The following is a 13,284-nucleotide window of genomic DNA, read 5'->3' as shown; positions in this document are numbered from 1 at the left end:
TAGGAGTCACCTAGCAAGAAAGTTAGATAGGAATGTGTATTATATCAGATAGAGAGACAGACAGACAGGCCAGACAAGCTGATGGACTGAGGGTGGAGGTGATGAACAGGAGGAAGATAGCACTAATAGAGAAGAAAGAAGACACAGGGTGCAACTAATAATGTAGACAACAAATAATAAGTTCAAGTACAAATAACATAATAAGTTAATAACATCTAGCACTTAGTGAACACTTCCTATTTTTTAGCCAACTTACTAACCACTTTCCATAGATTATTTCACTCAATCCTTCCAGACTCAGAAGGTAGATACTTCTATTACTCCCATTTTATAGATGAGCAAAACATAGGTGTAGAGAGGTTAGCTAACTTGCTTTAGGTCACACAGCTAGTAAAAGATAGAGATAGCATTCAAATTATAGTGGGTTAATTCCAGAGTCTGAGCTTTTAACTGGTACTCATAGAGAGCAAGACAAGGAAAAGCAGGATTAGTATTAATAGTAGCATGAGTATTAACAGCAGCAGCACTGAATGAGTACTATTTTGTGCTCGGCACTGTGATAAGTGTGTATAACATGATCTAACACAATCTGATTGGGCCCCTAGGGAGAACTAGAGGAGGTGGATGTTCTTAGCCCAATCGAGCACAAAAGGAACCTGGTTCAGTGATGTTGGTAATTTGTCTAAAACCACACAGCTAGTAGGTGACAGAGCCGGATGAAAAGCTGGGTTAGCTCCAGAACCAGCACTCTTAAACCACCCTGCTGGACCATTTCTGTGTACAGCCAAATTCAGTGATTCCAATAGTGGAACCAACAGAGAAATTCCTGCTTTTAAAAATAAATTCTTGGGCTTCCCTGGTGGCGCAGTGGTTGAGAGTCCGCCTGCCAATGCAGGGGACACGGGTTCGAGCCCTGGCCTGGGAGGATCCCACATGCCGCGGAGCGGCTAGGCCCGTGAGCCACAATTACTGAGCCTGCGCGTCTGGAGCCTGTGCTCCGCAACAAGAAAGGCCGCGATAGTGAAAGGCCCGCGCACCGCGATGAAGAGTGGCCCCCGCTTGCCGCAACTAGAGAAAGCCCTCACACAGAAACGAAGACCCAACACAGCATAAATAAATAAATAAATAAATAAAATTAAAAAAAAAAAAAAATAAATTCTTGGGTCCTTACAACAGAACTCCTACTTCAGTAAGTCATGCTTGGATCTGTGAACCTGAACTTTTCAGAAGTTCCCTACGTGATTCTTAATTTACAACCAGGTTTAGTAATCACTGTAACAACGTATACAAGTCTTGCCTGCTTACTGCAGGACTGCCAACCTGTGAGGGTTAGAACATTTCTTGGTATGAGCACACATCCCCACCCGATGCCTGATGTTGGCAGACATGCGACAAAGACTCATGATTTGAGAGACTTTTAAGGTGGGGACTGGGAGATTCATCGACCTTGCTTTGAGAGAGTAAAATTACCTTTACAGGTAATTAGCCTAAACCACTCTTCTACACACCATTTAACTTTTCCTCTAAAATGTACACAGTAGCATTAAACCAGTTCAGTGACTGAAGTTTACTTACCTAAAACTCTTAATCTCTCAGCTCCTACTACCACTTCATTGTTGTCTGCAGAGAAGAGCAATTTTCCAGAAACTGTCTTTACCTCGAACTTTTTGCCATAAGCTTCTACGGCTTTTGGCCCTAGAAGGGGGAGAGAGAGAATACATTAGTTCCGTTGCATTCAATTATAAAGAGCTTTTCGCAGAACATATACATCTAACAAGATTGTATTGGACTTGAATGTAAGTGGATTGGTTTTCAGAAGCTAGCTGTGACAATGAGCCTCATGACTCTAGCCGTATCTCGTCAATTACTTTTAATCATACGCTCTCCAGCTATGATTTTAAAAACCATCATGTCCTTCCTCCAAACTAATGCTTGAGTGAGATTTCCCTCAGCTAACCACCAAATTACTTTTAAATGCTTGTAGATTTTGGCTTGCATTTATGAAAGTACAAAATACTCACCACCTCTTGAAGGAGCGGCATATCTTTGGCCAGCCCGAACTGTTGGAAAGGGCACCTTTAAATTCAGCTGAAATCTGCCTCACTCTTTCTACCCTTGACCCGCTGTCTGCATTTGACACCAGACAAGTACATAAGTCATTTCTTGACAGAAGAGGCTATAATATCTTGTAATTAATTGCCTTGAAAGTTACTGAATCTTTCATTATAGAATTTCATTCAATAAAAAATAAATTTTAGAGGTTTTATCATATCACAACAGATACTATTCTTGAAGCTGAGGCTATAGTAGTGGCAAAAGGAAGACAAAGTCCCTGATCCCTTAGCACTTACGTGCTGATAGAGACAGACAGACATACATTTAAACATGTGTTAATAAATCAACCAGAAAACCGCAGAGAGTTTTAGGTATTATGGAAAAAGTAGAACAGGTTAGTGTGTTAGAATTCTTAAAAAAAAAAAAAAAAATAGAGCTACCTAAATACCTGAAGTTCAGAAGGCTGCAAAAACCTAGACCATAGAAACAGAAATGCATCAGAATAACCTGGGGGTGTCATCATTCTCAATGATAATAGCTGAGATCAAAAAGGAATTTATCTTTTGGTCTGGAAATTCACATAGAAAAATATTTGAGGTAGAGTCCAGAATGCTTATATTTTTTCCAAAACTGCCCAGGAGATTCTGATACAACTGTCCCTCAGTATCTGTGGGGGATTAGGTCCAGGATACCTCTCGGATATCGAAATCCATGGATGCTCAAGTCCCTTATATAAAACGGTGTGAGGGGGTCTCCCTGGTGGTGCAGTGGTTGAGAATCTGCCTGCCAATGCAGGGGACACGGGTTCGAGCACTGGTCTGGGAGGATCCCACATGCCGCGGAGCAACTGGGCCCGTGAGCCACAATTACTGAGCCTGTGCGTCTGGAGCCTGTGCTCCGCAACAAGAGAGGCCGCGATAGTGAGAGGCCTGCACACCGCGATGAAGAGTGGCCCCCGCTTGCCGCAACTAGAGAAAGCCCTCGCACAGAAATGAAGACCCAACACAGCCAAAAATAAATAAATAAATAAATAAAAATTTAAAAACAAAAAAACCCAAAAAAACCGGTGTGATACTCGCATATAACTTATGCATATTCTCCTGTATATTTATTTATTTTTATAAATTTAATTAATTAATTAATTTATTTATTTTTGACTGCGTTGGGTCTTTGTTGATGCACACGGGCTTTCTCTAGTTGCGGCGAGCGGGGGCTACTCTTCGTTGCGGTGTGCAGGCTTCTCATTGTGGTGGCTTCTCTTGTTGCGGAGCACGGGCTCTAGGCGCTTGGGCTTCAGTAGTTGTGACACGCAGGCTTAGTAGTTGTGGCTCGCGGGCTCTAGAATGCAGGCTCAGTAGTTGTGGCACACGGGCTTAGCTGTTCCGCAGCACGTGGGATCTTCCTGGACCAGGGCTCGAACCCGTGTCCCCTGCATTGGCAGGTGGATTCTTAACCACTGTGCCACCAGGGAAGCCCCTCCTGTATACTTTAAATTATCTAATTACTTATGACACCTAATACAATGTATGCTGTGTAAATAGTTGCAAATACAATATAAATACTATGTAAACAGTTGCCAGCATGGGACAAATTCAAGTTTTGCTTTTTGGATCTTTCTGGAATTTTTTTCCCCCAAATGTTTCTACCTGTAGTTGGTTGAATACAGGAATGTGGAACTCGCGGATACGGAGGGCCGACTGTATAGCATTTTTGTTTCCTTCTAGTTATTTTTCAAGACAGTGTCACTTATTAGTAAAAAGTAGTAGTGAAAGGGCCCTCAGTGCCTTCCAGGCAAAGATCACTAGGAACACACTTGGAGTTGAACAAGTTGGGTTTTTAACTCATTGCCGTGAGAGAGAACACACACCGTGGGGAACCAAAGGGCTTCTCAATAAGAAGAAAGAATTTATTACAGGATCTGGCCGTATAATAGGTTATTTGGAGGCAGGGTTTAAGGAAGCAAGGTTTGGTTCTGGATTACATGCTGTCAGGAACTGGGAGTAATTTTACGATTAGCATCTTAGTAAATCTTATCTAGAGTAGGGAAGACCAGAACCATGCCAAATTGTAATGGATAAACAAACAGTAGTCATTCATATTATAGGGGGGATAGGGGGAAGTTAGGTGATTCCTGTGGTTTGGATAAAAGTTACTATTTTTCATCTATGTTCAGACATGATCAGAGTTGTGTTTGCTTTTTGTTTTTTCTCCATCCTTCATGGCCACGAGTGGCCTTGTCTGGTCTTGAGTTTCTGTGAGATCATTTATGTCCACACAGAACACCAACGCTTGGCTGATAGAGCCCGGCCAGCCCCTGGATGTCTGGGTCCGCTTTCCTCTTTGGCAAGACTATCACACTAAGAATCAGAAGACAAAAATTATGTCCCAGCTCTCTCATTTTCTGGTAATGTGACTTTGGGCAAATCATTTGATCTTTCTGAACCTCATTTTCTGCATCTGCAAAATTGTGCTACTACCATCGATTCTATCTACCGCATAGAAAGGTTAAAAGGACTGAATTATACTGTGTTTATAAAGAGAAATTTGTAGGCAGAAAAGAGTTGTGAAATGTAATCTTGTGATTATCATCACCATTGGGAACATAACCATCGCCATTTGTCTAATGTAATGGTCACAACACATTGAAATGAACAAATGGTGACCATCTCTGAGTGAACTTCCCTCATTCGCATCATCATGTCAATTCAGCAAAACTGATCTCTTGCCAGTACATCCACACTGGCTCTCTGACAAAAAGAAGCACACTGGAAAGGCTCTTTAATGAGTGGGGGATGGAAACAGCAGACAGAGCACACATTTCCAAATGGTATGGGACCTGGACATTGTCTTCTTTGACTGCCTTCATGCTGTACGTGAGAACAAGTGAAAGCAAAGCCAAGGGCTCCCTCAAGGTCACCAAGTGAGCTAATGGCAGATCTGCGTTTGGAATAGTGCCCCAGGAATTATTCCATAGCAGAAAAGGGATGTTTATTTGTCTAGAAAGGAAAAGGACGCTGGGGCAATTAGGAGAGGAACTTTTGGAGGATGAGAGGAATTAGGAAGCTGGAGACAAGGAAGAGAGAAATCCTGAAAGAAGAGACATGTACAGTGAGGGCTTGGGATTAGGTTGCTTAGGGAAGGCTAAGATGTAGCTGTCTTCTTGGTCACAACAAACCTTCAGTAAAATCTGTATTACTTGGCAATGCTTTGAGGTTGTTACCTTTTCTTTTTAGGGGGGAGACTGGAGATCAGGAGGTCTAGTGCTAATGAATGAATGAACGAATGAGTGAATGAATGAATGATCTCAGGATGGCCATGGGGTGAGCACAATTTGCCCACTCTGGATCTAGTCAGATATGGCGGTATGACTTGTGGACACAATGCTTGGACTTTGCTTTCATGGACTTGGGCAATACCATGAGACACACCCCTGAGGAGTCAAGGACACTGGTCTGTGTGTAAAGTAAGTTTACTCTGAACTTACGAATGGTGTGTGAGATACAGGAGCATGTACTGAAGAGACTGCAGCCATCAGAGAACACAAGACACCATTAAGTTATCTTGCTTTTCAAGGCTTCTGAGAATACAACATGGACTTTACCAGGGACAGAACCATTTGGGTATATAAAGCTCAGTACTTGGTAGTTTTAGCCAAAACTCCACAGAGCAAATGCTGGCTCCATGGTGCAGATGGCTTGTCCTTTTGTTGATTTCACGTGCAGCTGCCAAAGCTCCTCGGACATGATGAAATCTTAAAAAAAAAAAAAAAAAAGGATTCTACAAAGAAAAGTAAATGGAGTTGGAGACCTGCGTTCGCTCAGGAGGTCTCTTGGTGAGCTCACTTCCTCTCTGGGATGGAAAGATCGTTATTTGTAACCTGAAACTAATCTTCAGTTAATCCCTTTCTGTGCACAGTAGTGTACGTGTGAAGCACCTCCTTAATTAATCTCCTCCATCAGGATGCACTGGCCATCTCCCAGTCCTGCCGCTGCCATGAATCTGGGAGCTAGAAGGACCTGGGGGCCGTGCAGTCTAATTTCTTTCCTCATCTCCCTTGATCCTGGGGCCTTTCCCCACTCTGGCTAGATGTTGTATAAGACTTCTACAGCTTTCCTCCTTGCAGGTCAGAGGGTTCCCTGTTTGGACCTACTCCTGAGATGATACTAAATCAGCAGCAGCATGAGTCAGGTATGCCTGTGTCGCCTGGCCTGGGAACTTAACCATCATTTAAAACATTGTTTCCTGTGTAAAGATTACCTGAATTGCTAACAATGGAATTTCTTCTGGGCTTTTGAGACATGATCATTAGGTAATAAGCAGGGGAACTCTTGAATCCTCAGGACTGCCATAGTAAACCGGATGCTTAGGCAAAATGATTTGCTGTCAGGTAAGTCCACCACTAAGTGTGACGGGCCTTAGGATATTTTCTCCTGGAACTGCTCTGTGCTTTCCACCATGTGCATCAATGTAAAAGGAGAACCCTGAAGGGAAACTTTAGGGGTGATCGTGCATGGATGTATGTACTGGGAATTCTATTTGAACACACGTACTATCCTCTCTAGAAGGCATCTTGAAAGGCTGCTGCCAGCTGGTGTTAGGATGGCTTTCTGCCCATCTTGTTTAATATTAGCTACCTTGTGCCTTACTTTAAGAGGTAGGGATGGGGTCTCAGCTCCAGGGGCCTGCCCTGGTCAGGGGAGACAGAAAGAAGATGGGGAAGCAGAGAGGCAGGAGAGAGGAGAGAACAACAGAAGAGGAAAAGGAGAGAGAGAAAGAGGAGAGATGGGAGGACGGAGGAGGAGGAAGAAAGAAAGGACAGAGAGAAAGAGGGGAGAGGCGAGAGAGAGAAGGGGGAGGCAGAGGGAGACAAAGGGAGATGGAGAGAGGGGGAGGGAAGAGGGGGTGAAGGAGGAGAAAAGTGGGAGTTGGAAGAGAGAAGCAAAAGGAGGCGGTGGGGAGGGAGGGGAGGGAGGAGGAAGAAGGAGGGGGAGAGAGAGACTCTTTTCCTGAGTAACAGTCATTCGTCCGGTTCCAGCTTTATGAAAACAAAATCTCTCAGGTCAGCCAAATCTCCCACTGCAAATAAATGGCAAATGATCAAATGATCAGGCTAAATAAGTCCCTTTTGAACGCGGGAATCTGGGAGCTGGAGGTCGGATTTATTTCCCTCCTAGAGGCAATTTTCATGCACGCCGCTTAAATCACTGCTTACTGAAGCTGTTTATTTAATTATTTAGCATCGTGACTGCAGGCCAGATGTTAGAGCAGCGAGGCCGCTGAGCTGGGCGCGCGCTGGAAGAGCAGGTTTATGGATTACGGGCTCTGCCACAGCCGTTCCTCCAGTGGGAGCCAGTCCCGGTCACCCACCGGCTGTGGCTCTCCAGACATACACATCTGGTGGCGGGAGAGTGAGGCTCTTTCCCCAGCAAGACTCTGGGCACAAAGGCACCTGCCCCCCCGTGGCATTTGGATTAGTGGGGCTCCAGATGTTTTAGTCCCAGTAATGTTTCAGGACATTTGGGCAACTGGCTTCTCGAAATGTCCATCTGTATACATTTCTTTCGGCCCTGAAGCCAAACAAATGGCATCTTCTGTCTGCAAGTGTAACAACGCCATTCAGACATAGCCCCCCCTTTCCCCTTCTGCTGTGGAGGTGCGTAACAGCTCCTATTTACCACTGCTCCTAACCTACAGAGGGGGCACTGGTCATACCACCCAGCGTGTTACCGCGACCATGAGGCCATGTTCATCATTGCAGTCATTATGGTGAATAACCAATCCTTGATTAAATTTCAGGACTGTGCAGCTTAAACCCCACTGGGTGTTTTCCACGGCTGTTAGGAGCAGATCTGCTCTATGAAAAGGGACTACACAAACATATTCAGTCGGGGTACATCTGCATCTCGCAATTGAGCTAGGTTCAAAGTCAGCACGTACGGCAAATATGGCATGGATTCAAAGTACCATTACAAATCCCTTTTACAACCCATAAAGTATGATGTGCATGGTTCTGTGTATACTGTGCTCTCTTCCAGTCAATACAACACAGCCAGCTTTTCCTCTGGCACTGGAGCAGAGAGCTTTGCCATGGCTGAGCACCAGCTGAAGCTGCTGGTGTTTAGGGGCCATGCTACGTGAAAAAGAGGTGATTCTTCCTCCCCACCCCCTAAACGAGTATCATCAGATTTGCATACGTTAAACGTGTGTATAGGATGAGACTCTGCCCTTGAGTGGCATCAGGGAACACATGCTTTGTTCTCTTTTCCGACACTGTAAAATGTGCGAGCAGACTTTCCTTTCTTTACATACATCACGTGGTGTTTCATTCAACCTTCCATGGTATGTTTTTTGAGTGCTTACCCTGGACCAGACACTGCTAAGTTCTTTCTTTTCTTACCTGTTATCAGCTGAGTTAGGACTTTAGTCTGTTCGTTGAGGATGTTCACTGTCACATTTCTGGCAGATTTGAAGTACAGGGCATTACCCTGGAATAAGAAAATTAGAGAAACATATAAAAATGGCAGCAGATTTTTTTTTTCATTACAGGTTATTACAAGATATTGAGTATAGTTCTCTGTGCTATACAGTAGGTCCTATTGTTTGTGTATTTTATATATGGTAGCAGCAGATTTCTAAACAAAACTGTAAGCCCCACTTTCCATGGGGTTGAGCTGATCTTAGCCAAGTTCTAATTGATGTATCTTTCTTTGAAAATTCTAGATGTTTAATGATCCCCACATACACGATAATTAATTGGCATTCAATCAGAATGGATTTTCCCCAACGAGACACACAGATAGACAGACACACTCCAAAGAGATTTCATACACACACAAACACACACACACACACACAAATTTGTTGAATCAAAGACAACAAGGACACACAGTCCTTTAGATCTTACTGTAGATGTTAGTTAGCTCTGGTACACGGAATGATCAGGAGTGAATGATAATCTCCTACTCTCACCCTTTCTAGTTCACAGTTTCTCCGAAGAACTATGCAGAGTTCTTAGTGGAGAGGAAAATGCTTGTGGAAAACACTACAGGTTTCCCCCTCCAGCAGGTCCACTGGCTCTGACAATCCAGGTGCTCCCCAGGAAGATGGAAATCTTTCTGTAGAATGTTTGCCACGCATGGATACAAAACCCAGGAGGATCCAGCATCTCCACGGTGCCCTCCGCCTCCCCTTTCTTCCTTTTCTTTCTCCAGATTTCTTCTCCTCCAGGCATCCTGTGCCTTCAACCCATCTCCCTTTAATCAAAAAGGGCACCTGATCCCCCTTCCACATGCTGGCAGACATTTCTGAGAATGACTCAGAACAGAGACTGGCACACTTTTTCTATAAAGGGCCTGATAATAAATATTTTAGGTTTTGTGGGACATATCATCTCTGTGTTAACTATTCAAATCTTCTGCTTTAGTGCAAAGGAGCCATAGACAATACATAGACAAACAGGTATGGCTGTATTCCAGTAAAACTTTCTTCGTGGATAATGACATTTTGATTTCATATCATTTTAAACTTAATATAATCTTATTTTGTCATAAAATATTACTCTTCCTCCCCCTGCCTCTCCCCCACCAAACATTTAGAAATGTAGAAACTATCTCAGTTCACCGGCCAGATGAGAGCAGGCAGAGGGCTGGATGTAGCCCATAGGCCATATTTTGCCAACCCCCAGCTTAGACGTTCTTCCTTTCTTGGAGTAAACTAAAGCCATAAACAAAAGGACGAACCTCTGACAGAACACATCAGTAACCACATGGTTATTAGGAAGAAGAATGTGGGAAGTCATCCTTGTCTTTCCAAACCCTCCTTACCACATGGCACGTACCTGCCTGAAAATTCAGTAAAACCACTATGAATCGAGTCCCAAATACAGAAAAACCATCGCGCCACAAGTTGTCAGGAAAATGAAGATAGGAAAGACCCTCTTCACCTTCAAAGTCTTACGTTCCAGTGGGGACAATGACGCAGCACACACACCTGCAACACCAGGCGGAGGACCGTAAGGGTGATTAGAGAGCAGCAAACAGCGTGCGGGAACTTTCCTGAAGGGGGAGGCTGTCCCTGGCTGAAGGCTGTGGGGTGAGACGCAAAGGGGATGGTCACGCTGAGCTGAACCTGGAACAGAACGTAGATAGGCTTTTCCAAAGATGGAGTGAGAAAACGAGGACGGCTGTGGGCTGACTGTCTCATGTCTTTTTTCTTCAAAAACAGGTGATTCATGGGCCCAGCCCAGGGCCTGCAGACGGTGGAGTGGCAGAGCTGTGCTGACAGGCGGCTCGGGCCAAGGTCTGAGGGGGTTTTCACAAGCGGAGGAGACGGATAGGGCGGCCACCACCAAGGCGTCTTCCACACACTGATGGTGTAGAGCCGTGGTCCCTCTCACCCAAGGTTAACTGCTGAAATGGATGACTGACCCGCTCAAGCCCTGAGAAACCAGTTAACCTTGGGTGAGAGCTCTTGTCCTATTGTTGAGGAGACAGAGAGTTCCTGCCATATCTGGGCAACCACTGATGCACTGTGCCCCTCCCCCCCACCCCGTAGCTTGAAATTAAAATTTCGCCTGATGAATAAAGGTTTTTTTGTTCTGTTTTGTTTTTTGTTCATTACTTGGATCAGGGAAGAAGAAATACATTGAATCTAATATTGACACAGGTTTTTTTTTTTTTTTTCCCCATCCATTAGGAAACAGATATTAACCTAAAATAGTTTCTTTGCCATTGCTTCTGGCAGGGCTTAACTGTGCTACTTCAAACTTACAAACAATTCAAGCAATGTGAGAATTCAGAACCTGGAACCTGCCTAGGAGGATATAGGTTTCTAGAAGTTAAAGCACTAACTCTTCATATATTGAGCAACCTGGCACTGCAGAGAGAGGGGTGACCCGGAATCAGACAACTGGATAAACTCCATGGCCACTGACCAGTGTGCGACCTTGAGCAAATCACTTAATCATTCTGTGGTTCATTCTCTGCAACATCGATATCAGCAGCAGCTCAGGGCTGACATAGCTGAGCCCTCGCTATGAGCCACGCACACAGTAGAAGCCCTGGAGTCAAGCTACCTAGTTTCCAAGCTCCACTCTACCACCTCCCAGTTGGGTGGCTTTGGGCAAGTAACTTAAGTATTGTAAGCCTCAGTTTCTTGATATGTGATGTTGCACATATTATTATTAAATTATTAAAAGACACATCTTATTAAAATTATTAAATTCTCTATGCAATGAACTGTGTTCCAGGCACACAGTAAGTCCTCTGTAGTTGGTAGGGTTAGGGGAGGGGGCAGACAGGGCAGGTTAGTGACAGAGGCAGGAGGAGGAGGAGGGGGAAAGAGAGGAAGAGGAGGGGAGAGGGAGGGGGAAAGAGAGGAAGAGGAGGGGTGAGGGAGGGGGAAAGGAGGGAGGAGGAAAAGGATGACCTTTCTTTGTATTACCTAATCCTTATAACCTATGTGTGAACTAAGTCAGGGGTATCCTTTACATCCAATATTCTGTTTCCAGATTTCAAAGGATCTCCCTTTAGTGGCCGGTTCACTATTATCTTTCAAATCCCAGTATCTTCAAACGTATCTGCCTGCCCTTAATATTCACAAAATTCTATTGAGGAAAAAAAAAATCTCTACAGCTTTGATCAAGGTTTCTAGCAAGAGATAAAATAAAGCCAGCCATTCCTTTTTATTGCTAGGTCAAAATATTAACATATAGCATTAATTGGTCTGTGATGCTTAACACGCTGGGAAACAGTCTTTGCTACATGAGGGTTTAAACAAAGAGCCTCATTCTAGCCTGGGACAGCTTGCTATAATCCTCCCATATACAGTACCTGATAACAGAAAGATTACCAGGAAAAAAGCACAAACCACCAGCTAACAAACTCTCACTCAGCTGGGTCAGTGCCATTTTATTTGGCTCTCTGGCTCGCTTTACTGAGGTTAAACCAGGAAATAGCAGCCAAGCGAAGCATCCCTGCGGTCTCTGTGGTATCAGAACCAGTAGGGGAAACACTTTAAGAGGAGAGGCTAAATTCTGCTCTCTCAGCTGCTTCTCTTTCCTGTCTCCCTCCCACTCACCACTGCAGCCTCTGGGCCTGGGGAGGTTAATTTCTGCCACAGGACAGCCTGCTCTGGGGCCAGTGACTTTCACTAAATGACTTCAGGGAACCATCCAAGGACAAGGGGCTTATGGGGAACCCGAGGGAGGCTCAGCCCCGCCTGGCGGAAAGGAAGGAGTCTGGCAAACCCGAGGGTGTTTGATGATGATTATCAGAGCTCTGGACCGGAGCAAGTCAGTCTGTGGCCAATCAGCCCAGATTCTCCTGGACACAGGGTGAGGCTGCTTGGGACATGAGGAAGGGGGACACACACCATTTCTCCCACTTTGGGAGATCAGGACACACCACATCAGGACTCTGCCCAAACAACTAAAGCATGCAGCATTTGGATGGAGAAGAACCCCCATCGTATCTGTTTCTCTAGAGCAGAACATGCAGAAGAGAACCACACATTTTCTTGATGACGCAAGACCACTGCAATGAACATTATTTACCCCACAATGCTTTCCAGGAACTACTGTGTGCATGTGGCTATTTGAACACTAAATGGCTCCGTCATGCTGACATTTTAAAATTACTGTATCTGATTTTTTGAAATGTATTATTTGTCCTCATATGAAGGCAGTCCATATAAACATCAAACACTACAAAGCTTATCTTGAAGAGCAGTGGTTCATACCTCTCACCACCTTGAAAGCAAAGAGCTTTCAACTTGCCAGGATTCTCCTTCAGGTACTTCCCTCCCCATGGCCCAAAATATACTTCTGTGCTACCTCTTGATCTATCAACTTTAGACGTTATCCACTGAATTTCTCCAATGGTATGGACTCTTCCATGCAATTTTGGTCAAATCAATATTCAGAATCTACATTATTATGATTATGCATAATATTGTCCACAGCTGAGCAAAGTCATGTTCTTTGATTACATTTCCTTTTTCTTTCTTGTACATTTTTTTTTCTTTTCGTAGAGTCAATAAATGCTTCATTTAAAAAAAAATGCTTTATTTTCTACTTTTGTTTTTTTCCTCCTAATGTTGAATCCTTTTTCTTTAGGTTCTATATTCTGGGAAATAACCTCAGCTTTAAGTTCCAATATTCCTGCTGATTTTTAAAAAAAATTTTACTACAGTACTTGTAATTTTCAAGAGCTTTTTCTTATTCTTTGAAAC

General features: G+C 44.0%; 1 protein-coding gene across 1 annotated transcript in view; it reads right to left on the bottom strand.

Annotated features, from left to right (window-relative positions):
* SGCD (sarcoglycan delta) overlaps positions 1–13,284 on the bottom strand; it is a 413,743-nt gene that overhangs the window by 149,214 nt on the left and 251,245 nt on the right. The window contains exons 4-5 of the mRNA XM_028165988.2: positions 8,453–8,540; positions 1,576–1,695 (exon numbers count right to left, since the gene is read on the bottom strand). Coding sequence (XP_028021789.2) covers positions 1,576–1,695; positions 8,453–8,540 — 208 coding nt within the window. The remainder of the gene's footprint in view (positions 1–1,575; positions 1,696–8,452; positions 8,541–13,284) is intronic.

Source organism: Balaenoptera acutorostrata, chromosome 2, assembly GCF_949987535.1.
Source record: "Balaenoptera acutorostrata chromosome 2, mBalAcu1.1, whole genome shotgun sequence".
NCBI classification, from domain to species: Eukaryota; Metazoa; Chordata; class Mammalia; order Artiodactyla; family Balaenopteridae; genus Balaenoptera; species Balaenoptera acutorostrata.
The sequence above is the reverse complement of the archived record's forward strand: the minus strand, read 5'-3'. Positions and strand labels throughout refer to the sequence as shown.